Source organism: Colossoma macropomum, unplaced genomic scaffold (assembly GCF_904425465.1).
Source record: "Colossoma macropomum unplaced genomic scaffold, Colossoma_macropomum, whole genome shotgun sequence".
In the NCBI taxonomy this organism is placed as follows: domain Eukaryota; kingdom Metazoa; phylum Chordata; class Actinopteri; order Characiformes; family Serrasalmidae; genus Colossoma; species Colossoma macropomum.
In genome coordinates this window covers 5,652,456-5,680,377 of record NW_023494799.1, presented here as the reverse complement: position 1 = coordinate 5,680,377, position 27,922 = coordinate 5,652,456, and the positions used below count along the sequence as shown (strand labels likewise).

Here is a 27,922-nt window from a genome sequence, read left to right as displayed (position 1 = left end):
ACGGACCCTCAAAGCTAACCAAAACAAAGCTGAACAGGGTCTTTAGTGCGAGATGCTTTAGGAGCTCATGCTCATGAACTCCCAGCCCTGAGTAAAAGGCTCTTTAGCACCATCTAACACTCCAGAATGAACGACAATTGACCTAGCCATGCTCCGCCCACAAATGCATTATTCAGGAAGATATTCAAATCAGATTAATACAGAATATTAAGTATTCAGTTCAAAACGCTAGGCTCCCGAACTGGACTGTTGGCTAAAAAAATAGGCAATACGTGCTTGATTACATTAAGCTAATTAAACATGATCCAACCTACAGATTTAAAATTAATATATTTTTGAAATTACATAATTTTATGTATAATTTCAACATGAAATTCACAAAAACAATGTCATTAGACGAAACAAGTTTTTGCCAAAGTTCTGAAAAGCCTGAAAGTTTCTCCCACCTAGCAACAGTTGCTACGAAACAACACATTTGTGGGTGGAGCTTGAATAAGCCAATACCAGGATCGCCCTCTCCTCCTCACTGGACAGTATGACGCCTTCGTACAGTCTCTACACCAGTGGTCATCACTTCCGGTCCTGAGGACTGGATTCTGTACAGTTTGGTCATTTTCCTACTAACTAATTGATGAGGTTTGAGTACATAAACTGTGAAACCGTGCTGGACTCCGGCCCCCCAGGACCAGATTTAATGACCACTGCTTTACACATTAAAGTGCACTGATTCACTTGAAGCATTACAAGACACTCAGTTTTCAACACATTCTCCAAAAGGACCGAACACGCTCACAAACACACAAATTACTCATGCATATTTTGGACCATGATGTTTTTCTCAGTTCTTGAAATATGACTCAAGTATCTGTCATTTTTTTGACTGCTTGGGGGTCTTTCAGTACCTCCGCAATAGACCTGCTTTTTCCGGGTGGTACCGACATGCAAGCACACCAGAAATGGTGAACGTAGTTGTTTTCTTTTTTGTAGTAAATCTGAAAAAATGTCCCACTTGGGCTGCATAGAGAGCCGTTTCAGTGCCTCTGGGTGAAACTAAGACATCATCATCAGTTCTTTCACAGCCGTTCCTTTAAACAGTTCATTTGATTAGGCATCATGTCAAACTACTTTGACCCAAGTAGACCAAAGTATAAAAGACACATAGAACAAAAACAAGACTATAAAACTTTTCTCAAAAACCTGATCGTAATTTTTTTGTGCATAGATGCATCCAGTAATACAAAAAAGACTAAAGGGCTGCCAACAAGCAATGATCCTTAAAAAAAGATTTTTTTTAATCATGTCAAAGCAAGGTATAATACTGCAACCCTTTGGTTTGAAAAAAAGAGAGAAAAATCATCTTCGCAAAAGGAGCTTAAGTGATTGTGTCGCTTTTCGGATGGTTTTACTACCTGAAAGATTCAGATCAGTTAAGGAAATCAAGACGGAAGGCGGAAAAAGAATCAAACGGTCGTGGCGACGGGGCAGAAGAATCTAAACGTGTAAAGCAAAGTGTAGAACTTGAGTGGAACCAATAAATAATCTCCATCATGTCTGCAAAGACAAAACTCCAAGAATAGAATACAGTGATGAACAGCTTCGTTTTAAGGAAACTGCTCGGCTCTGTCCTCCACTTTTCCCCGTTCAGCTGTGGGAAAAGCACAGCAGCAACAGCCTCAGGTGACTCGCTGAGGTCCAATTTTCACTGGAGCCCTTTGGTTATCTGCGGTTTTCTCCTTGGAATTCGACGACGATGAGGGTCCACAAATAAACAGGTCTGCCTTTCACAGCACTTTGGGGTCTAGTGGGATTTCGTAAATGTTGAAATGCGGACTTCAGAGTTGATTTTTTTGGTACATCGGCAGGAATCACCTTTCCTCCTCGAGGTCATCAGACAACACATCTCTCCTTTAATCTGCTCGGTTACGTGTCCTTGTACCTGTAAGCGATGGTGAGAGAGGACTTCAGTGTGATTCAATTCAATTTGGTACAACTCTGATTGGGCCAACAATTTACATTATAGTGGAAAAGTTACTTTTACATTCAGAAAATATAAAAAAAAAATGATTTGGAATTATCAGTTATAATCGATTATAATCAGTGATACAACTACAGGCAATAGTGGCGCTGCAATCACAATGGGGCCCCTAATGTCTTTATTGGAGCCCTTATAATCACTACTTTTGCAATTTTACGACCTTAACTCAAGAGTAGCTATGATAATACAATTTCAACCATTAACCTACATTACCGCACAGACTTATACCAAGTAAACAACAGTAACATTAAGTAAACGAGCAAATTATATCGTCCGTTGTTCTTAATTTTACTATAATATTATTATCTATTATAATCTATTTTACACCCCTAATATGAGTGAGAAATGGCAGCTTACCCGCTATGTAGAGTGAATTCAGGCAGAGCTCCTAGAGAGGTCAGCTGCTCCTCTAGAGCCACGATACGCAGGCCGATGTAACCAGAGGACAAGAGTAGCAGCACCACCCTATCAACACAAACAACAAAAATTAGTTATTACATAGTTAAAAAACACACATTATATATATATATATATATAACAAAACCAGAACAAAACCTTGTATCTCCAAAATGGTAACTTTACAGGAGAAGGAAAAAAACTACTTTACTTTAAATGTAAGTCAATGGAACCAGAATTTTTACCAAGTAATTTTGGGTCATTTAATTTGGTCCATTCATCATGAAATTTACCAACATCATAAAGGGCAACAGATATTTTTTTTTTAATTATGTCAAAAACTGCAAAAACAACAAAAATGGAGATAGGAGGTTTTGTTCCAACAACAGCGATATAGTATGGGTGTGAATGAACTCACAGCATTAAGTAGATAAGCAGGAGTGTGTTGAGGTTGGTGGCTTCTCTCTGAATGAGCACTGATCTGGCCCTGTCAGTCACACTCCACACCCATGACGTCCCTACAAACAGACACAAGCCTAAATGAGCAACCAATGCAATAATCACTCATAATATTTATGCATTTTTTTTGTTCAAACGTGTGCGTATGCTGTACCTGAGTACTCCTCAGTGGAACTCTCATCTTCTTCTCTGTGAGGAACTCTCAAGGTGGAAGGACTTCCATTTGATACTGTACCTATAAGACACAAGCATTCAAAAATTCACTGTGTGCTACTGAACGCAGATCTAATACTGGGTAGAAAATGATGGATCTGACATCAGAAGGGGGACAAAAAGAATCCAATCTGATTCTGCTGATTCTGCCACAAATCTAGCCTTTTTATTGATTCCAACTTGCCCTGAAGTATCAAGGTGTTACACACACACACCATGATGACCAGCTCTAATCTTTAATCTATAATAAAAGGTATAATAAAGCGGTAAAAAGCTGTCTTCACCATGCTCCACTGGGTCTCTACAGGGCACCAGGGCAGGCTGATGTGTGAGAATCTGTGTGCATATGTACTTTCTCTTACCTCTGTTAAGTCGAGTAGGAGGGGGCTGTAGCACGAGGCCTGAATCTGCACCATCCAGCTCTTCATAGGCATCGGTTAAACTGGACTGGCTGGAGTTCTGCAAACACACACAGGTATTTAGCCACGGCTAGAACATCCAGTACTACCCTAAGGGGGGTAAATCTCTGACCTCACGACTACCCAGTTCAGTTAAAAAACAACTCAGTGCATGAAATTTTTCAAATCAAATTTTACAGCGATTTCCTTCAATTATTTGGATTCAGAATTATTTCAATAAAACAGACTGAATGGGACTGGAGGAACTATTTAAAATAAATAAATACACCAAGCGTTTAGGATTTTTACGTCTGAAAATTGCTCAAGCATGTCATTTTGAACCACAAAGTGAGCGCACGTTTTATTGAATATTATTATATATTTCAAGATCAGTTTATCTTCATGCACGTTTCCATCCCTACAGAACACCACAGTTATAGAGAGTGTACAAGGCTAAGATACTCACCGCCAGTTTGCTGTGATCAAAGCTGTTCTCGGGGGAAGAGAAGAGTGGACTGCTGTTGGTGCTGCCGTCCTCTAGCTGGGGGCAGACTGACCGCAGCAGCTTGTAGCAGCCCTCGCGGTTCCGCAAGGACACAAACAAATACTGCAACACAAACACAAGCACGGTTCAAGAGGAAGGCCCTTCACAGCACTTTGCTACATAATAATAGTAATCTACTTAAGGCTCTTTTCTAACTACACTATTTATAAGCAGTTGTGGGTTCTGCGCTGTGGTTTCATGGCTGTCTAATTACACATAGTTTCCTTTTTAAAGTTTGACCGAGGTTGGGCTGCACTGTGTGTCGTTTGTTAAGTCGGCACTGTGATATTAGCCTTTGCAATACAGGAGGCAGCAATATGGTAAAGAGCTGTGTAACCATTCAGAATGTTTTTTTGCTGTGTGCTAAAGGCATCCTGACCAATCACAGCTTCAGAGCAGTGTTTTTGTGGGTGTGTTGATGAATAAGGATATTTACACAACAAATTAAAGCATTTAAAGTGGTCATAATTCATTTTTATATAGCCATTTGCTGACCTCTCCCTATCCCTTAGAATTAAACAGGTTTTGGTTAAGATTGACATAAGACAAATGAGCTCTGAAACACTCCTTAGAGCTTCAATATGAGGGGGCGGGACTAAACTGAATAAGTAGAGGTAAATGAGTTGGTTCTAGTGACATCACATAAACAATGAATTCCCAACAGGCAATTTCTTGCAGCTTTTCTATATATGGACTGCAGGACTGGGGAGTGGACAGTACGTTTTTACTTCATTTACAAATTACTTCAAACACCTTTCAAAATAGAGAGAAATTCAGTTTTCCATAATATGGGCCCTTTATGTCACAATACTGCTTAACCCAGTGCGCTTTTAACATACTGTACGGCTCAATATGAGGTAAATGTGAAGTGTAATCGAAACACTAATGTTTTGCACATGTTCTGCAGCTCTAGCTATGCAGGTGGACTTTTCTGTTCATCATAGCGCAGAATGTGTATGAGACTGACCTTCTCTCCCATGCTGGTGCGTATGGACAGGGCGTTTGGCACCAGCAGAGCTGTGTTCTGCTTCTTCACAACATGGATAGCGGATACAGGTATCACCACCTATAAGAGACGCACCGATTCAGTTATACATACCCTTTTTCCAGTATACAGTTAAACTCATAATACACAGCAATTGTGCACTAAAACTTGCATGATATGCCACGTTAAAGTATCTTCCCTGTAATTTGACCAGGGTAGTCAAGACTGTCCCTAACATACATTTACAAGTTCAATGACTGCTCCACTCACTGAAAAACATCTTTTAATGAGTGACCCATTTCCTTTGCTCATGACTGCACCTGCTGTTTGCCAGTTAATTTGACTGTGCTATGATCCCAAAGGTCAGCTGGCCTATATTATTTACCTTGGTGGCCTTGAGGAGCACAGAGGAGTGAAAGCACACGTTACTGTCCGTGATGTAGAGACGACCGTGGTAAGGCACCTCTCTCTGCAGGGCGCAGATGTAGGCTGGAAAGACACGCGCACACATACAAGGTTACAAAAGCCTGATGCAGCGACTCTGAGGCTGGTGTGACGTCGCAGTGCGATTACAGCCTTTCTGTCAGCTGCAGCTGCCCCACCTCCACTCAGCCTTTGCTTAACCTGCACTATTGTTTAAAAGCTCGAGGCAATTAAGTGAAAGGTCAGTCCGAACAAACTGCCTCCTGCTTTGAGTTCTTCTAGCATTAGTTACCATAGCAAAACAGAGGCTATGCATTTAGAAGGTGGGGAATCAGTGCTATAGATCTACATACGTGATTAAGACAGAAAGGACTGAAGGTAAAAGTAAACTGTGCTATAGATATCTAATCGATATGATCTCTCACCATGTAGCAAGTCTTCGCTCTCAGGGATATCGGGAAAGAGTTTGTGGAACGTTTTGTTGTGCTTGACAAAGCTCTGTAGGAAGAGAACAGAAACAAACGTGAAAAATTAGGCCGTAAAAGCAGCTTCAAGCTCCATAGTTATACTTTAGTATAAGGCAAACTTACACTGTTTGAGTTGATGCTGTCATTCCTCTCCAAAGGCCTTTCTCCTCCAACGGTCAGAGACCTGAGGACAAAGAAAAAAATGCACACTTCAAACAGACTCTTCACATTCTTTTCTATTCACAGCTGCCACGTAGCCTCTAAAACCTTGGCTACGGTGGCTCCAGATGATTAAGCACTGACTCAGGCCTGGAGAGTTTAAGAACAAAACAGAAAATAAACGACTAAACGCCTTCCAATAACAGGTGCTGTACCTGGGCAGGGCCGGCCTGCTCAAGCTCTTGCTCTGGTGCTGGAGCTCCAGCTGGGCTTCCTCCAGGCTGAGGGCCTTCCTGGGCTCCAGCTTCTTCTTCGTCTTCCCCTTCTTCATCTTCGCAGGGAGCGTGCCGGTCTCTGGCTGGTAGCTACGGAAGAGAAGAGGCATATCAGCATTTAGTTCATGTGTCAAGCTCCCTTCAGAGAGGCACTATGGGCAATCCGAGGCTGCAAGGAACATTTTTAGGGACTCTTTTATTCCAGATGGGTTTTCCAATATGATTTCTTCTATTAAATGTCTTTGTTTTGAATGTTAAAATCATTTAGTAGTTCTACATTTATCAAGGCAGGTATTTATGTTTTCCATGTTTACGTATTTTGTATGCACAGATACAGGAATTCAGTTCTGATGTCTGATATTTTTCAAGCACATATCTGTTGATGCTACATTTATAAGATGTAGAAATACTCGGATTAGCATTACAGACTAATGTAATATTGATTTGTATGAAGTTAAAATGCAGTAAAGTGAATAAAATGCAGAAATGTCAGTACAACAGCCCAGCGTTTAAGCTTAGATACATTCTTTTCTCCCCCACCACAACGAACGCATCAAATACTGGTTTAAATTATCCATATTTTTAACAATTATCTGCAGATATCCATCTATCTATCTACAGTGAGAAAAGCAATAACAATGGTCTTCCCTTCCATTTCCACAACAAATAAAAAGACTAAGGGCTAAAAGTGACAAACCCAGTTACTTAACATCAATACAGTAATAACAGTCTGGAAATAGTGACCATTTAGGTGATATAACAGTTTCCACCACAGACAATGACCGCTATTCTTACATGCCTTATTTAGAACATTTCATAATCCCACACTTTCAAAGCAGATCAGTCAGAAGTGAGTGCCGGGAACTGCTTATCTCTCTGACATTCAAAAAAGTTCAATTTTTTCCTCCAGTGACGGACAATCAGAGCGTGTGCCCGGAATGACTAACAACGTCACATGCCTTTTTATGAAAAGGCTGACTAACCCACTTCCAGTCATCTTTTATTGTCTGTTTAACTTTGCTTTACCGATGCCGTAAACCCCTTGGTCTCGTACTTATCTCAACATCAAGGCCACATATCATCTTCCTACCAATCTCCGCAGAGTGGCTGCTTAAGAAGACCTTCTAAAACAATAAAAAATAGAATTAAAAATGATGGCCCAGTCCAATCTCAAATCAAAAGCTGCTCTCCCAAGGCGCATCACTGGGTCTAGTACTTCTGGAGGTGTTACTCCTTACCTGTACACATGATTCTCCAACCGTCTGGATAATCTCAAACTCAGAGACCTATTCATAGCACGTAATCCTTTTAGGTCGCAAACAAACAAACAAGAAGCTGGTCTCACGCCATCTCCCGCTAATTCGTCCAACTAGCCACTTGGTATAAGTCCTTATTATATAAAATTCTGGGTAGAATATAAACAAAAACTAAGACGGTGAACCTGGTACTGCGTGTGCAGAGTGAAAGCGGATTCCACACAATGCAAATTCTTAAAAGAGGTGGGGCCTGGCTCGAAAAGGTGTGACACCTCATGGCGCGATGTAATGGAACACCTCTAACAAATGTACACAATGCCCCGTGTGCAAGCACACAGGTGAGGACTTGCTCAATTCAGTCCCACCCACTTGGTTCTGCTTTATTTCCGATAAAATGGATGCTTTACTTTTAAAGCAGGATTTTCAGACAGCACTTCCTGAAGAACCCGAATGCTGTAACAGGCCCTTAAAAAAGAAAACAGACCCGGCGCTCCTGGGTGGAGTACGGCTAATGACAGACCCGCTCTCCCCCAGAATTAGCTAGGAAGAAAGTGGGATACAGACAGCAGGGAGTGGGAGTAAACGTCAGCTTCCTGTGCTTCGCTTCCTGCTCTCTTTGGAAGCCCCCACTTCTGTGGAGGACTGTTGAAAGTATGTGATTTCCGTTTTGTGCTGCAATCCCAATCCAGATCACAATCTCTTTCCTTCAAAGAGTGTCATCGCTCTTTCTTTGAAATATGAGGCTGAAATCGCTGTCGTGGAATGAAAATGGTGCAAGTTCTTCACTAGACGTGAGCAAGAGCGTCAGCAGAAGGGGGCAGTAACAAGCTCTGTTAACTCAGCTCCAAGAGGAAGTGCACTTTCCTGAGTAGAGCGGAACAATTACTGCGTTTTCTATTGAAATTGCAATTCGAAAGAGTAGTTTGGTAATCGCAAGAGCGGCAATTTCTAGCCTACATTATTCAAAGAAATGGACGTGCTGGTCTTTTTGCTGAAGAAGAAAGTCCTGCATTTATAGACAATAATCACATGTAGATCTCAATTTGTGACCATGCCTTCAACATGGTGGTGGTAGTATGAGGGAAGACGAAGGGATTGAGGGAGTTTGTTTACTTACTATTACTCATATTCTAATTTTTGTTTTAATTATGATTATATATCTTATATATATATATATATATATATATATATATATATATATATATATATATATATATATATATATATATATATATATTATCCTCCTTGTTTTATTTAGCTTATTTTGCTTTCATTAACTTTTACATTTTAGTTATGCTTTAATTTTTTTTAATTACGATTATTTTGTCTTTTTATTATCGACATTTCATTTTTTATACTTTCCTCATCTGAGTCATTTTTATTATTAAATTTATTTTTATTATTTTATACGTTTTACACATTATCAATCCCTTTTTCCTATATCAACCTGGCAACATTGTAACTGAGGGTCACCCTCAATGTTCTCCGAGGTTAAATAAAGGTTGATTGACTGATTGAGCCAGATTGAACAGAAGGTGAGGAGGTGAGTTTTTTAGGTTGTCAGATTGGAAGAAGGAGGGGTTCTAGGCATGTTCCTCCCCCCAAACTTCAGTTATAACATTACTACATTATTGCTCAGAACAGCTGCAACTTTCTGCGCATTTTCAAATTATTATTCCTACATAAAATCAGTGGAATTTTCCCTTTAAGAGCTTCCTGCATTGCTTTTTTCCCTCCTCCCCAGGCGATGCCCACAGCACGCCACATATTTAAATGTGTGGGCGCATGTGCAGACTGAAAGGCTGGCGTCACCCCTCCTCCACTGACGTGGGCTGGCTCTACGGCTCTATATACAGATAATCATGGCAGCGAAGACGGGGAAGGCTAGTGTCATCATAAAGTGTGAATCCGCTGAATCATTTCATGAATTTGTGCGCTCTCTGTCCTACTTCTGACCTTGTGTAAGGCTGTGAGGCCTTTGCTTGTCTCTGGCTTTAGCACCAGGCTGTTCCCCACAGCTTGTGTCATGACTGATGAAGAGACCCAAGAAAAAGTAGGTCTTTGGCCTCGGGGGGCTGAAACAGTGTCTGAGTAACTCTTAGCTCATTAGGATAAATGCTACACCTCCAGAAAGTTAACAAAGAGGAAAAAAGCTCCAGTTCTGAGTGCGAGCAGCTACAGCTCATATGAAAAGCTCTCTGCAGCTGTAATGTGATCCCTTATTCAAATCGCATGCCATTTATGGGGAAGCAGGGATCAGATCACTCCACTTCAATAGGTGCATTCATAAGGGCGTGAGATCAGGCCATGACTGTTTACTCTCAAAGAAATACTTAACCTCTTATTCTCCGGGGTACATTTTGGTTTGTCCATCTGAATTCACACGACCAAATCGTGAGGCACATTATTCAGTAACTGCATGAAATAAATGTAAACTTTTATTTTTTGATTTATTTTTTATTTATTCATTGCAAAAGCTCCCCTCAAATTAACAGAACATGTTTTATGATCATACACACATTACTATATGCTTACAATTTACTGCTGAAAGCCAAAAATCTTAGACACTGTTTGTATTATTTTATAAAAATAATGTTTACAGAGCAGATCACTGAAGAGACGCCATCTGTTTATAGTTTATAGCCCAGATTTGTGGAAAAATGGGTCGACTTTCAGTAGACAAAAAATAGTGAGTTCAGCTTCTTTTATTATAAGGGTTTAAAATTACATCACCCATCTATTCGACTGGAAAGAAGACAGTTACAGCTCTCATATGACCCCCACCTTATGAATGTAGCTTATGAAATATGAAAGTTATGAAGAATATGACGAAGTGTGTTTTTGAACCACTGGTGGTCTCAAGGAGTTAAAGAGGTTAAAGGTGGTGACTAACTAAACATGAATAATGCTGGACACTTCTGTAAACTTGAACAATGTGCTGAGTGGAGAAATGCAGACACACAATGTACATCGAGGAAATTACCTAAATGTCCCAGCAGAAGATGCTAGTGTTGCACTACTCAGCAAGTCTTAGCATTGTTGTGGTTCGAGCTTGGCAAGTGTTTATAGAGAACAACTCGGCTGGTGCGCTTTATCAGAAATGAGCCAGTTCCCGTGGGTTGTTTGCAGTTCTGTAGCTTAACCACATCAATAGCACAGTGCTAACCAGACGTGTTAACCCAGAGTGTGGGTACATGCTAAAAGTGAGTCCGAACTACAAAGCCTGTCCTCTGAAAAGAAAAAAACAATAGTAATGAAAACCTAAAGCTCCTTAAAGTCATACGATGCGTCACATTAGGCTACAAGAAGCCGCAACACTTCTTGAGTCTAATGAAAACTGAGTTAATCTGCCAGGCCGAGTTCTCTAGGCTGAGCTCTTTGTCAGCAGCACCTAGGCTGGCATAAAGGAAGCCTGCAATAAACGTACTGAAGTTTTAGCCTGATCTAGTACCGCAGTGCAGTTCTACTGTAAAATGGCATTCTTATAAACCAGGTCATTACCAGGAATCAATTAAGCCATATGTTGTTGAGGGAATGCTAATGAGGAAATAGGTGCATCACCACATCCTGTTCTAGGCAGCAAAACGTCAGCTTAGAAAACAAAAAAACCTCGCCTTGAACTGTCGGCTTCCTCCTCCTGTGGGCTTTGCTGGTGAACAGTCAGCCATTTTAAAATCAAAGAACGTTCATAACTGCCCTCGTTTCATAATCAAGATTACAGTCCAACAAGCTGGCAACACGAAAACATGTGGATTATTAATCTAACTGGTTGCTGCTGGTTCAGGAAAGGTTTTTTTAGAGGTTAAAGGTAGCGAAACAACCAAAGAGTACAGCAAATATGATTAATATGATTAATTTAAACTTATCAATAAGTAAACGAATCTGAATCACTAATTAAGGATACTTGAACTTTTGGTAAACTTTAAATGAAGTTCACAAATAAAAGGTTTAATAAAATGAGACTTATTTCAGAGAAAAACAAGATGGTTTTTAAACAGTTTTTTAGCAAAGAAAATGGTTCTATATAGAACCATGAACACTCAAAGAACCCTGTGCATGATTAAAGGGTCCAATACCTCATTAAAGGGTTCTCCAGATTGAATGTGCTATAGACGGTTCTCAAGCTTGACATCGTAACAATAGAAGAACTCTTTTGAGTGCGATATGGAACCATTTAAAAAAAAAAGGTACTATACAGAATCATCTACAGCACATTTTCCATCAATCTGAAGAACCCTTTCATGATGCAAAGAATCCTAGTTATGCAAAGTGTTCTTTGAGTGTTCACGGTTCCATATAGAACCATTTTCTTTACTAAAAAACCTTTGAAGCACCATCTTTTTTAAGAGTGTAGAGAACAGTTCCAACTAGAGGCGGCCAATATGATGAAATTTTATCTTAATCGTTAAAAATCTTGTTATTATGATAAACAACATGCTTTTCTGAGCATATCATGGATATCGTCAATACCTGAAGTACACTGACCACCTACATATGTCTGAAAAAACAGAGAGCGCACTGGTGCTGATTAGATTTAGTGCAGTTCAGTATGTAAAATATTAAATAAAAATCATTTGATGTCCGTTTCTAAATGTGGCACTACCAGTGTTTTGTGTCTGTGAGTGAAAACACTGTGATACGTATCGTTGAAATGTATCACGATTATATATTTTTGCCATTTTTCTTCGCCCACCCCCAATTCCAACCAGCGAGATCGTGAACTCAGAAGTGCACGAAGGGATTTTGGATGCAAACGTACAGACGACTGCAAAGAAACTGCTCAAATGGATCTGAAACGCAACAGCCAAAAAAAACTTTGCAGAAGAAAACAGTCTTGAAATGGTCTGTTTAAAATGAATGTCACTTGGTTTCCGAACACAATGAACTTAATACCGTATATGTAGTGTGTCCAAACCTTCTGGAACCACTGTATGCAGCTCGGGTATCACAACTGCAACAGGCACTCACACAAACAGGGAAGTCTGCTTAATGCTTCGTTATCTGTTAATCAGCCAAAGGCCTTGAACTTTCATCACACTTCCAATGTCCTGGAAAAAGAAGAGCCAAGACTTTCCATCTGATGTGAGCAGCGTCGCCCACAGCTCTAGAAATACTGATCTAAATGCAAAGGATCTGCAAGAGATGCCCATCAAACAACGTCTATGCACCAATGAAAGGGCACGTTGTAAGTGTAGCAGCCGCACACAGAAAAAACACAGTCTTACTTAACATCTGACGCACCTTCAAATTTTTCAGATTTTATTCAGAGTGGCAGGCTGTGTTCATCCTTGATGCGCGAAACGCACCCAAACATTTCCAACATCAAGTCACGACACGCGAGGCTTGCTAACACTGGCGCGTAACAGCTGTTCCTCCCCCAGTCCCTGAGAAATTCCACCACCACCACCACGACGTGAAAACACCCCTACCTCTCCACCTCCTCACCCTCCACAGCATCTGCTGTCTCCAAATGGCTCGGGCTCTTTTCGTTCTCCATGACGGACGGAGCTCGCGAAGCTTCTCCCTCTCCGGTGCGGTCTAGACTCAAGCAATGGCCCTCGACCTTCTACCTCACCGTCTAGTTAGGAGGAACGCAGCTGGGTCTAAAGGTCTCTTTTTACAGCGGCTGCTCTCACCAACGGAGCTGAACCAACAGAGTGAGCCAAGGAGAGAAGAGTGAACGAGAAGATTTAACCATCTCGCACTGCTCGGCTGGGGTTTCCTTGGAAACAAGGGCACTGTGGAAGGATCTGTGGGTGGTGGAAAGGAAAGCAATAGCATCCCTCTTTCTTATTTAAATGCCATCAAAGCAAAGAGGAGGAATGCAAAGCATACAAGAGTGGAACAAAAGGAGCCCTCACAAAGGGCTTTGTAATGTCAGTCCATCTTTTGTTGAAGCATATTGAACAAAGCCTCAGAGTTCATAGTAATATCGAAAGAAAGCAGGAGGGACCTACAATAGGCTCAGGATCTGAAACAAGACATTAGGCTGGATTGGAGGCCCTGAAATAAATGATAGTGTTGATTTGCTGTGAGCTACGACTACAGCTGCTCCATCGATCCCACATCGCTTGATTGCAGCGCTCTGTGGGTGTGCGCGCTTACAATACCGTCTCGTGAGGTTTGTATGTGGGCCATAGTGGCCGTCACCGCTCCATTGATCCTGAGCCTTCTTATCAGTGTGACCCTTAATGTCCAGCTGACACTCTAACAGGCGGATTGAGTCATCCAGTTAACAACACTTACCTCACCGCTCATCTCTGATGACGTGACTCTTCAAGCTGCTTTTAACTTGCTGTTTCCTCAATGGAACCACGTCAGCTCATGACTGTCCCAGTCAGGTAATAGGGCTGTGGGCCATCGGGCTTACACATCAGCAGACGTGAGTTGGGGATTTGGTGGAATGGTGAAAATGTAGGCCATGGGAGGTTAACAGATTGCCTAATCCATCATAAACTGCAGTGAACCACTGATATATCCAATCTAGCCAATACCAACAGGTATTACCATAATTCTGTGGCTGTTAGGCCTGAATGAACAATTGTTTTTGCACTGAAGTTTAGGCAAAAGTTCATTCTGAAAGTTAATGCGAATAGATACACTTTTATTCCAACTCTCTCGTGCCTTAACTTGTGTATTTTTTTTATTTCTGCCTAATTTACGTCTATTTTTATTTTTGCCTATTTTATCGTTGCTGTCCAATGAAAAACATACATCTCCATTTTTTGTGATTTTTACTTTTCATGAAATTTACTAAATTTCATGATGATTGGACCAATAGAAATGTTTCAAAATTGCTTCGAATAAAATGTCTTTCCATTAACTTACATTGAAAGTAAATAACATTTTTGCCCTCTCCTGTGAAGTTACTATTTTGGAGATGAAATGTAAATTTATGTGCAATTATATTTATCTATCCATCCATCCATCCAAATATACTTGGGTGGCCATATACATGGGGGCTGCAATTACAGCCTATATGAATGTGTATTTCAATAGATGGTTCTTTAAAAGAACCATTTCTGTAAATGAGAGTATGAAGAACCTTTTTATGGCCATAAAATGTAAATGGTTCTCCTAGAACTGAACCTTCAGGCAAAGAACGTTTTAGAACCCCTTCATTTTAAAGAGTGCAGTGCTGCTTATTTTAAATGCCATTCTATTGTGTACCCTTTTCAAGGTGTGCCTATCAGGTGCCAAGCAGTGCTCCGTGGTGCAACACCACTGCAGAACCAACCTTTGCTAAAGGTTCTCTAAATAACCATTTTTTAAATGTGATGTGCAAGTGTGAAGAGCCTTTTCAAAGGTTAAAGACCATGCAGACAATGTAAAGTTTCCACAGCAATTAAAAGTCTTTCCTAGGACTGCGCCTCCAAGCCAAGAACCTTTTGGGAACATTTATTTTTAAGTTTGATGTGCTGCTGATTTTACTGCCGCTCCTCTATCGTATAACCTTACAAACCTACCAGCCTGCACCGAGACAGCATGTACTCTAATGAAGCTAGACTGGCACAAAGTTGATATCAGCAATGTCCGATCTATTTCCAGCTTTACATAATCAAAGGACAGTCTTGGAAGATTTACACCCCTGAAATAGAACGGCATCACCGCTGGGACCCCCGGACGGGCCGCTGAGGACATCGGTGTAGCAGTATTTTGTTTTGAACTGGAGTGTAATTTTAGATACACCTACAGCAGCTGGGATGGAATATGTAACAGGTACAGCTCTGCTTAGGCCGGTCCAGGAAGCGACTGATCCTTCTCAGGATCCTTTCCTGATGAGGTGGCACATTATAGAAGTTGAGCAAGCTCCTCCTTAGCAAAATACATGGACGTGGAATGAGGTGCGACTACAGCAGGGGCTGAAAGGAGTGCAAGCACAGGCAAAACACAACATAAAGCGGTGCAATATTCACCACTGTGGGCATAGTTTTAAAATAGTATAGTGCAGTGCTTGTTTAAATTTCTACTGGTGTTTAGTTTGAGTTTAGACTGTTTACAGAAGGAAAGCACAGCTTGGACTGTCGAACAGAAGGAGAGTCTGTAGCTAACGAAGGCCAGCGAAAGCCATAAAAGCAAACTGAGGAAGAAAAAAGCATAGAAAGCTGGACGTATGCTGGAAAAAGAAGTATTTGTTTGGTTTTTGACCATACGGGATACAACAGATGCTCTATTATATCTTATAACCCTGAAAGAAAGCTAAAAAAAGGTGCCTCTGTGCGAATACACGGTGATATCAGGATCATTTCAATTTTGGCAGATAATTGCTTAAAAAACGACATTTCAAAGCAATATTTGACGACATATTTATTGTATTCCCGGAAGAACAGAATGCACTAAAATATCTGCGTTTTATTGCATTTTATCTACTGCAATTTATCAGTTTCAGAAGAAAACCTTGCATCTCCACATGTCTAACATTTAATATAAGTTATTGTAATGAGATTTTTACCCCAACTACCTCTTGGACCATTTCTGTTGGTCCACTATTCAAGAAATGAAACAATATAAAAGGCAGCTGGCCTTTTTTAAATCATGCAAAAAAAATTTAAAAATGAGAAAAACGGACAATAATTTTGTTCCGACAGTGATGATTTGTAATCCTACAAATATTTATGCCTTATTTCTCTGTCATGCTAAACTAAGTGTCCTAATTTTTACTTTTTAGAAATGTTTATGTATTGGCACTGGCAGATTCGTACATAAAAAATTACTGGATAAGAAGATTCCCAAATTGCTGCATTCCTAAAATCTACAAAACCACATAATTGTTTGTTGTAGCTTATCTTCAAAAGTGGTCAAATGGTCAAAAGCCTCAATCTGAAAGCAAGCAAAAGGGGCATCCAAAGGAGAACGCTCTGAATTTGCATGGTAGTCATGCATGAAAAAAGGCCTCCCGCCCTTCACCGCCGCTCGGCTGAACTGTGGAGCCACGAGCAAAGAACAGGGCGGACGTAATGGACTGTGCTTTAAAGCAGCAAAGTGGTCAGTTCAGGCCAGAAACCAATCGCGGAGGCCAAACAACAATGTACCACTTGTGGCCGGGGTCCAGCCCCTCAGCAGAGGGGACGTTTGTGTGAGTCATGTGGCACAATGCATCACACCGACTTCCTCCAACTGACTGTCTGCACAGAGGGGGCCTTTCTTCCTACTGGCTAACAGGGCCAACACTGCGCTGCCTGGAATTCCCACCTGAGCCTCACATGATCCTGCTGGGAGCCTGTTTTCACACAAAAACAGCTATTGGGAACTATATGTCACTCCATAACAGCTGATGAGCTTAATCATGAGGTGGAAACCCTGGGCAGTACTGGTAAAATCTGATCATCATATGACCTTCAAAGGAAATATTTCAACATTTTCTCTTGCTTTAAAGATTATCATGTAAAAAATCATTCAGAGTGGTTTAATGTGAAATGCTCTCTGTTCTAGAGAAATTTGCCAAGTCAGAATTGTCCACAGTGGTGCTGACAGGAACCAAACGTGTGAAGCGAAGAGAAGATTTTGATTAAAAACGTATTTTTAAACCTTATTCATGGTGGAGAGGTACATGCCAAAAAGTGGTCCCAAAAGAAAATTCATTTTTCCAGATTTACCACTATTTTACCATCTTCACCCTTACATATAAAAACTCAGAAGACACGTGTAGGTTCACTGGCGGTTCTGGATAATAAATAAAATGGCTATAACTGTGCTGTAGACACTGCGTCTCTTGGTTCTGATCACCAACACTGTAAAAATGTATGAGTAGATAAGTTTCTCCAAACATCAAACCACTCTGAATGACTTTTCTTACACCTCAATGACTGAATTATGTAAGCTTGCATTAATAAATATAAATGAGTCCATTCTTCCTGAGAGCTGCTATGCTAAAGAAATGTCTTTAAAGCCTGGCATAGCTTGTTTTGACTGGTTCTGCTTCTTTTAAAATTATACTTTGCGTATTATTGTAGATATTTATCATACAGAAACAATTTCTAGAAGAAAACTTAGTTTTTATGCACTTCAAACTCTTTCAAAACAGTCTGAAGTACAGAGTAAATGGCATTATCTGTATTTAACTACATTATTTGGTTCGATATGATACAGCGGTGTCTCAAGTCAATGCAGAGTGATATGCAGTATTCAATGTTATAAAGTATGTCTGAAACAAAAGCTCTGCTTTACAGTGTCCCAATCTAATCCTCTAGCCATAAGCTTCAATACAACACCTGTTGCACTGTTAGATCCCTACTAAGTTCCTGTTATCTATCAATATTGCTAAAACTGAACATCAATAATGTTGTGTGACACCATCACCCATACAGATGATACACTAGGTCACATTAACGAGGATATGATTCTCTGCTATGAGGTTTTACAGTTCCAGGAAAACCAGCACAATGACTTTAGAGAAAATGAAAGTGTCAGCGACACTGACGAGCTTTTCAAGTGACTCGTGAAGAATTTAGCACACCCATCTCTGTATATCGCCTTCAGCAAAGGTACTAAACAAGAGAAACCTTCGTGAACTTTTGCTCAACTCTGAGATCCACAGCTTGGGTAGAAATCGTTAGCATGTTTCTGAGAACTACTACACTACAAGAGTTACCCACAGGCCTACGAGTCTCTAATTTTGGTATAATGCATATAATGCATAGCATAAAGTCTGTGATTTTCTTCTTAGAGGTATCTCTGGACTGAACCAGTGCGACCACACCTAAAATTGACTTGGGTTTAAAATTAGAGCCGTTTTAATGATCAGTACCCACTTAATGGCACATACTCCCACTGGCTTAACCACTGAAATTACCTACATAACTTACATGTTAATTTCATAGTAGCTACCACATAATTCATAGTAGTTAGTGAGTAACTTCTGAGTTTAATAACTAAATATGTTCATGTTCAACATCATTTTCAATTCTGAGGTTGAATTTGCTTCACATTTTAATAGTTTTATTTCTTATACAGGTCATTAATGTTACTGTAAAACCAAAGAATTTAACCGAACTGCCTCATCTAAAGCATTACTTAGTCTATCTTTATTTCCAACCCCTCAAAACTGAAATATCAAGTCTGATACTAACAATTACCTATAACTTTCTGTTCTTTTTTTCCACGAAAGACACTAACGAGAGACCCTTAGAAGAGATTAAGGAGTCGTAGAACTTCGATACACCGTTTCTGAAGTTTTTATTTTTGCAATACTGCATTAAAATCTTTAATTAAGGAGCCATTGTGGAGTCAGCTGATTTTCCATGCACTGTGGATTGTAACGTGACTCCATTTGGAAACAGCCTCAGCCCAGACAGTGTAGACACCAGCACCTGGTACACCAGCTGCAGCTGGACCCACAGAGAGTGGGCAAAAATAGAGCTTTAACCACAACAAACGTTGCAGAACCCAACTGCACTGACTGTCCCGGGGGCTCATCTCCTTAACAGGAAGAATACTTGTCAATCCGACCCACTTACAAGGTATTAATTATGCAATGGAATCCAGTGCGTGATGTAATTAGATTACAGCCGCTGATTGGGGACGTGGACGCGTAAAACTGGCACAACAAAAACTATTTGGTCAACACAGCTAAGTAGACGGCCAATTTGCACGTAAACAATCATGTCAATCTCCATTTTCACACCAAGTGGAAGTGCAATTGGAAAGGAATGCGTGATCACACCTGATTACGCTCGGGAATTCACACCTTTAATGTGACTTTAGATTACTCTGGTCAAACCATATGGCCTGCTTTGGCCAGATTTCCCACAACAACTGAGTTCACTATACCATTTTACTGAACCTGATGAATACTTTTATATGTATAAACACTCTCTGTATCTCTGAGATGCTTCAAACTGACGGGTCATCACTGGCAAGACTGGGCAGCTGATGCCTTTTCCAACCTGCCCTAGTAAATCAAGCATTTCCCACCATTTATTTAACCAACCGAAAGCTCCAGCATGAAATAAGGAAGAGGAAACGTGCCAAGGCTTAAAGTAGTCCCTTAAACCCCCACATGACCAGATTACATCCGCAACGAGGGCCAAGCATGAAACAAATGAACCATAATAATCACAACCACAAGAACTACAACACTATAAGCAGAAACAGATGATGAATTTCCCAGCATGATATCTATAACCATCATCTCAGGTCCCTTTATAAAGATAATAGAAGATCCTGACATATGAATAGCCATGCATCCATTAAAACAAACAGGAAAAAAGGGGAATTTCAACATTTTTTACAAAATTTCTGCATAAATAAATGGTTAACATGTAAACAAAGATATTCAGAGTGGTTTATTGTAAAATACTAAGAATTGTTCACAGTGGCCAGAAATCTGAGAAGTTTAAGGCCTCTAAAAAGTCCCTCGCATAAAGTTATTACATGAAATTGTTATACATACACTACCTGATGTCTGAGACACTTTTACAGCAGTTTTGTGATTTCATTTTTTGTCTAAAAGGTATTTAATCAATTTAATGTTAATCCATTCATGGTGGAGGGATACAAAAAAGGTGTTCTAAGGCACAACAGTCCCTAGAGAAAACTTATATTTTCATATCTTCACATTTAACATTAAAAAAAAAACATTCTGAACGACTTTGCTTACATCTCAACTACTGACTTATGCAGAATTTTTGCAAAATCGGTGGAGTTCCCCTTTCAACTAGCTAACCTAGCTAGATTAACGCTACGGCTCTGTGTGATGGGGTGGATGTAACGTTGGTTAGCGGATAACGGGAGACACTAATAACCGTTAATTCCTCTTGTGTAAAAACCTGGACGCCTTAAAACACATTCGGACACTTTTTCAACCGTTTTTCTTCACAATTAATCCGATTTAAATCAGAATAAACGAGGAAACCAAACAAGAAAGCAGGATTTGCCGCGATTAGCTAGCGGGCTAGCATAACTCACTCACCTCTCTTTCATGAGATGCTTGATTCTGAAGATGGCTTTTTCGTCGATTTTCCTCAAAAACGTCTTTAATCTCTCTCTCTTGTTTTCAATCATTCTTCCTCCAGCCGGTGTCTCCTCAAAATACCACCTTTTCCTTTTCCAACCTGCCGGTTTATCTGACCGCTTTTCCTCCCCTCCTCCCCGTATGCTGATTAAAATGAGACAAAATCGGACCAAGTCGTTCGGACCAATCAGAGGACGTCCACGTTTAAAAAAAACCGTCATGTCAGTAGCGCCCTCCAATCAGCGCGCAGGCGCTCAAATTCGGGACCGCCCATTGCCTATTATGGAAGAGGCACATGTGGCTGTGCTAAAATCGCATTGGGTGGGGAAACACAGTATAGGCTGCATACTGAAGACTGAATTGCAGTTCTGCTGACTAATAATGGTGTATTTGTGTTTTTTCTTCACTCACATGCTTTCTTATCTACAAGTCTTGTGGTTCACGTGGTGTATTTTATTATTTTGTCACTCTAGGTGTGAGATGGGGACTCCAGCCTATCTGAAAATAGTTGTGATATCAAATATGACTTTCATAAATAGTGTCTTTAATAATCTAATCTCAAATATGAGACAAAGAGACTCGTTCAGTGGTTTTACTTGCTGTAAAGCTCCTCTCCACACCAGCACCACAAAGCGTTCTTCTGTTGTTACAAGCTTGACATCATAACAATAGCAGAACCTTTTGGGGGCTACATAGAACACTTTTCAAAAAGGTTCTATACAGAACCATCTACAGCACATTCTCCATCAATCTGAAGAACCCCTTCATGATGCAAAGAACCATTTAATCAAAAAAACATTTAATGAAAAGCGTGCTCAAATGGTTCTTTGCAGGGTAAAATGGTTCTTCAGAATGATGGAGAATGTGCTGCAGATGGTTCCATATAGAACCTTTTTAAAAAGTGTCCTATATAGCACCAATTGTTGCAATAGCAGAACCCTTTTGGGGCTACATAGAACCCTTTTCAAAAGGTTCTATATAGAACCATATACAACACATTCTCCATCAACGTAAAGAACACTTTCATGATGCAGAGAACCTTTTAATCATGCAAAAGGGTTCTCGGAGTATCCATGGTCCTATATAGAACCATTTTTACTAAAGAACCATCTTTTTTGAGAGTGTTTATAACCGTTTGCATGCTTAAATGGTTCTTTGCATGGTGAAATGGTTCTACAGATTGATGAAAAATGTTTTGTATATGGTTCTATATAGAACCTTTTTGAAAAGGGTCCTATATAGCACCAAAAAGGTTCTTCTGTTGTTACAAACTTTACATCGCAACAAGAGTAGAACCCTTTGGGGCTACATAAAACTCTTTTCAAAAAGGTTCTATATAGAACCGTATACAACACATTCTCCATCAATCTGAAGAACCTTTCATGATGCAGAGAACCTTTTAATCATGCAAAAGGGTTCTCGGAGTATCCATGGTCCTATATAGAACCATTTTTACTAAAGAACCATCTTTTTTTGAGAGTGTATACAACCGTTTGCATGCTTAAATGGTTCTTGGCATGATGAAATGGTTCTACAGTTTGATGGAGAGTGTTTTGTGTATGGTTCCATATAGAACCTTTTGTTGAAAAATGGTTCTATATAGCACTAAAATATATGCTTTGGTGCTGTATAGAACCATATCCAACACATTCTCCATCTATCTGAAGAGCTGTTTCACCATGAAAAGAACCATTTAAGCATGCAAATTGTTCTTTGAGTGTTCATGGTTCTATACCAAATGACTGTCTTTACTAAAGAACCCTTGAAGAACCATCTAAAAGATGCAATCCTTCTTTTACTTGCAGACAAATCTTGTGCAACTACCAGCTGAGGCCAGTCCAACACGTGCTGTGTGCCGGGTGAGGATACTGGAGAGGCTGAATTGAAGGAACGTCTCGGCTTACAGCGCAGTGGGTTCAGGACAAACAGAGGAGGCACTGTCGGCGCCGCAGTGCAGCCAGGCCCAGGGTTTCCATCGCTCTCCTGAGCTCATAAAGCTGCCTTTTCCAAAACCAACCCAGGCCGCATGGTCACCACTGACTCTCTCTGCCTCAAAACTGCCCAAAGTGTGAGGAACGGTGCATTTTTGGGCTGTTTAGTGTCTCAGATAATGCTACAGTGTAGTTTACCTGAAGGGTTTCAATCAAGGTTGCTGAACTGCCCAGCAAGTGCAAGCAACTGGATTTGCCCAACCACTCGTCCAGTGAGCTTCAGCTTTTGCAGTGAATGATGAGAATGTTCAGCATTTAACACCTGAGATGGCCTGAAGCTGCAGTTTGTTTGCAGATTGTTCACAAACATCTGAAGGACATTAGCATTCAAAAGCCTGGAATCCCAGTTCAGATGTTCTGGATCACTGTTTTCAGTAAAATATACAGTTTTTAAAAATGGTGCAGATAAATGTGTGAAATGATTCTGTTGTGACTCTACAGCTCCACACATTTCAGCTAATGAGTAAGAAGCTGTAAATACAAAGTTAAGCAATGTTAAACGTGTTCAGGATGATGAATTGAGCAGTGGGTGATTCTAAAACAGCTGAGAAAGCTGTAAAACACAGAGAATGAAGTTCTACTAAAATTAACACCCAGAAAGTGACACACAGAACCAAATCTCAGGTGGAGCGTTCATCAAGAAAATACTTAAAATAAATAAAACATAAATAAAGTATATTCTTTACCATTCAACAACTTGGTGTTTCCAAAAAACTTGAAATATTGAATAAAACAATTCAATTTATTCTAAAATATTCTGCTATCCAATGTTTAGTATATATGTTATTACTGAATAAAATAACAGCAATTATTAAAATGACAAGTGATTCCAAACCTTTGAACAGTGTAGTATATTTTTACTGGGGCTTTTATTTATTTATTTATTTATTTATTTAGAAGAGGGAAGGCAGCTTGTCTCACATATTACAAGCTACTATTCAGAGCAAGACCTATTTCATTTTTTATTTCCTTTTATTTTATTTTATTTTATTATTGTAATTTAATTTAATTTAATTGATTTTTTAAATGTATTTGCTTGTTATTAATTTATGTAATTAAATTGATTTTTTTTACTTTAATTTTATTTTGTAATTTTTCATTTTATGTTATTAATTAATTAATTTTCATTTATTTTATTTTGTTTGAATTTATTTTATTTAATTTAATATTATTATTTGTTCTTTTTATAATTTTTATTTTATTTATTAATGTTCATTTTATTTTACTTTATTTTATTTTATTTTATTATTTTTTATTTAATTTAATTTCTATTTATAATTTTATTGACAGTCACATAAGGTTCTCTGAGCAATGCAACAGAAGAACCATTTTTGGGTCCCTAAAAATGTTTGAAAAAGAGATTTAAGGGTGTGAAAACCTTTTAAAGGCTTAAAGAACTCTCACATTACATCAAGCCAATTTCATGGTTCTTCATAAAGCCTTTACATTATGTGGAGGTTCTTTAAAAGGGTTCTTCACACTTAGAATTTGTTTACTTTGTTTACAGGTCTGCTGTTTACAGTGTTGAAATGTAGAGTAAAAGCCTCATGAGCTGTAGTTCAGATCAGTGCAGCGTGTTTAACAGTGCAGGTGAGGCTGGACTTCAGTGGAAGATAATAGCCGAGTTATACATTACAGTAAGAACTGTCCTTTATTGCAACAGGATGTCCTTTACAGGCGTGTTCAAGGCTTTACACACGATAAAGTGTCTGATTCAAGGATTTCTTTCTCATTATCAGCCTCGCGTTACTGATAGCTTTACACAAACATACCTTGAGCTGGGAATTCGTTGAGATAATCCAACAGTATCTGAGACTGTTTGATAAAAAAGGGAAGAGGTGAAAAAGCAAGAATTTAAAACAAGAATTCGTTTAACTGTGTATTTGATTTAAACTAATACATGCTAAAGAGGATATCATCTGCAATATTAACATGCTATTACAGTATATATTGACCTGTTATTACAGTAATATTCTCATCACAACTGGTTGATCATTGGCCAAAATACATATATATATATATATATATGTTACATATTTAATGATCCATGTTGAAAACTAAAGGTAAATAACAAAACTGCATCAGTACTTCATTTTTGGAGGCATTAAAAAATTTTGTAAATGGTAAAGTGTCTGCCAGTTGATTGACAGCCCCACCGTGAGGGTTATCAATCAATTATCAGTGGACAACAAAAGACCAAGCAATGTTCATGGAAAAGCCCATTAGGGTTGGAGTCCATTCCATCAACTCAGGGTCAAACCAAGTGATAAATTCAGTTCACAAGGTTCACAAATCGTGTATCATGAATATCAATCATGAGTCGGATTCCAGGTAATCAGCTGAAATGGTTAAAAAAGCGCTGAAGGGGTTGAAGGGAACTGGAATTGACCCATATATATACATACTGGTAAAGCCACTTCTGAACATTTGGGGGCCATAACTACCTTCCTAGTGGACCACTAGGTCATATTTATGTATGCAAAAACATTATCTACATACAATATCAATCACAATAATCAATAATGAGCAATATATACATAAAATAGAAATGAAAAACAACTTATATATAAACAGTAAATAAATGCTAATAAAAAATTACAATGTTTGTAAATTATAATCATGAGAATGTTTAGTGTTATGCCAGTATCATGACTGACAGGTAATATTATTAATATAATACTCAGGGGGTCTCTTGTGGCTCAGAGGGCCAGTTCAACAGCTTATATCATAAATAGCAGGGGACTTGGGTTCTAGATCAGTAGGGGAGCCAAACAGTGCTGTGCATGCCCAGTTCTCCTCAAAATACAGACTAATAGATTAGACTTAGACGGCCAACAGAGGGCGCTCTACTGAACAACTCCAGTAATGATACTGCCTGAACGGTAGCATCTCCCATTGACTTGCATTGATTTTCTCTCCTTTGCCTTTGCCTGTTTTTCTTTAGGATGTGTGACAGTGTGACAGAATCAAAGCTATTTTTGTTTTCTTCAGAGAACAACACCTGATTGTCTCTATATAATGTTTTTTTTTTTTCTTTTAAAAGAACAATCAAAGTCTATAATATACTGTGGCCTGGTTTGTTTGGCTCGTTTGTGTGTTTGTGTGTATATATACAACAACAACACAATGTAGGCTGATAGTGGATAACATGTTTTGGGTTACTTTTAACACAGAATGTGACACAATATGACACAAAAGTGCTAAAATGGGTAACAAAAGTTACATATATACATATGACCCAAAATTCTGGTTCCATTGACTAAAAGTAAAGTATGTTTTTCCTTCTCCTGTAAAGTTACCATTTTGGAGATATGAGGCTTAGCTCTGACAACAGCTATATGTGTATATATATATATATATATGTATATATATATATATACATATGTATCATATATATCATGAATTTTTGACATATATACATGTATATATATATATATATATATATATATATACATATGTATCATATATATCATGAATTTTTGACATATATATATATGTATATATATATATATATATACATATATATATATATATATATATATATATATCTCACACACATACTAGTGCTCAAAAAGGTCACTTATGAATCAAAATGTTATTTCAAGTTTGTTTTTTTTGATATATTGGATAAATCATGTACTGTAATTATTTATTTACAGTAATTTCTTGATAAATTTTCTGCCTGAGTTTTGATCTCCACTTCTCAAACATGAGGCACTGTGGATTTGAAGTGTTGTACAGTTTTCTGAGTCATTTCAAAATCATCTACAGCTTGTTTGTCATTCTGGACACATCTAACACAAAAATATGAAGATGTAGAGAAATAGAATCACAATGCTATCATTTCAACAGTGCATTTGCTTTTTCATTTTACTGAAAACAGTGCTCCCACACTGATGACCTGTAATTCCAACACTGTTCAACACACTATGTGAGTCTATGTGTGTATACAGTACTGTGCACCTATAAACATATCATTTAAAACCACTCATCTCAGCAGTGAGCATGTTTTTTTTCTTGTGTTTTAAAAAAGTACATGATACCTTGTGAAAAACAGCTCCTCGAAGCCTCTCGCCAACACATGGATTGTTCCATCACCAGCGCACTTGATTTAATTTGATGAAGTATTGATTAATCAAATGAGATTTTGGAGGGGACATCTACAGCTACTTGGCTTTCTTGAGGAGAGGTGTGGAAATGGTTAAATAAGCACCTTGACACACCCTTATTATATTAGTGTTATCTGTAATCATTGTAATATTAGAGCTTCTGTGAAAATAAATGCATACTGCCTAATTAAATAGTGTTATAAATACAGTTTTCTCAGATGCCCATGACTTTTGCACAGTCCAGCATCATTTACAAGATCACTTAGTCAATAAAACAATGAATCAGACATTTGTTCTGTGTGCTTTTGGAAATATGTTTACACTGTATTTATAGACAGCCATTAACTTTGATGAGAGGAGTGTGAGAATGCGGTGGCCTGACTCTGTACATAATGTCGTAATCAAAGTCTCTAATATGTATTTCTATGAATCGGCCCTCTGACGCTGATCCCATGACCGTCATTAGATCGGGCGGCTCCTGTGTGAGAAATCGGCGAGATATTATAAAGTAAATATATGTAGATGAAAGCGATCACTCACTACAGGTTAGTGTGCCTTATAAACGACAGGTTGGCTTCTCATGTGGATGTTCATGGTTAGTCTTCATTCTCATTCTGTACCATTTCCAACCACATAAATGTGTATGGGTCATTCTGCAGAAACGTCCACTTTTTATCTGTCCATAGGAGTCACTGGTGTTACTGATCGTCATCGGTGTTACACATAATAAAGGGAACACCAGAGACATTTTAATGAAAAATGCATTTTACAAAATAACTGCTACAGAGCATCAAACCACATGTTGTCAATCATGGAACATCCACTAAAATATGGAATTTAATACATTTGTATTGTATTTTTTCACAATTACCTCAGAATAGAGTCGGTCACACCAGTGACTTCAGCTAAAAGCTTCATATGAAATCATGAGCTAAATGAGAAAATCTCTGATAACTGAAAGACACAGTGGACTCACCATGTGCTTTTCTTCATAGATCCTCAGAAAACAGGTAAAAGGAAGTCAAGTGATGTCATCAGTGTGACTTTTATTTCAAAATAAGAGATTTTTTGTTATGCGGTAACACCAGTGACACGACTCCTGGGGACAACATGTGTTTTACCTCAAAATATGGCCTCAGCCTTTACACATGACTGTGGGGACGAGCTCTTCTGTGGTGCTTGGAATTCTAGATAATTGATTTAAAAACCAACATTGCTAAATTGAGGCTCAAGAAGGTGTAATTGTTAAAATAACTTATT

The 27,922-nt window shown here is 38.9% G+C and overlaps 1 protein-coding gene across 3 annotated transcripts; it reads right to left on the bottom strand.

Moving 5' to 3' along the window:
• Positions 1-1,086: 1,086 nt before the first annotated feature.
• On the bottom strand, positions 1,087-20,694 carry si:zfos-943e10.1 (GRAM domain-containing protein 2B). 3 transcript variants are annotated; one of them, XM_036586386.1, is made up of 12 exons: positions 20,521-20,694; positions 6,295-6,444; positions 6,044-6,104; positions 5,879-5,951; positions 5,416-5,519; positions 5,013-5,111; positions 3,968-4,108; positions 3,466-3,562; positions 3,045-3,125; positions 2,850-2,949; positions 2,393-2,500; positions 1,087-1,936 (listed from the first exon to the last, which is right to left on the bottom strand). In XM_036586386.1, the coding sequence occupies exons 1-12, from the start codon at positions 20,610-20,612 to the stop codon at positions 1,921-1,923; spliced, it is 1,122 nt and encodes a 373-aa protein (XP_036442279.1). In that variant the 5' UTR covers positions 20,613-20,694; the 3' UTR covers positions 1,087-1,920. The 3 variants fall into 3 exon arrangements, with proteins under 3 accessions (XP_036442279.1, XP_036442280.1, XP_036442281.1); XM_036586387.1 differs by lacking the exon at positions 20,521-20,694 and adding an exon at positions 13,040-13,200; XM_036586388.1 differs by lacking the exon at positions 20,521-20,694 and adding an exon at positions 7,593-8,197.
• Positions 20,695-27,922: the final 7,228 nt, after the last annotated feature.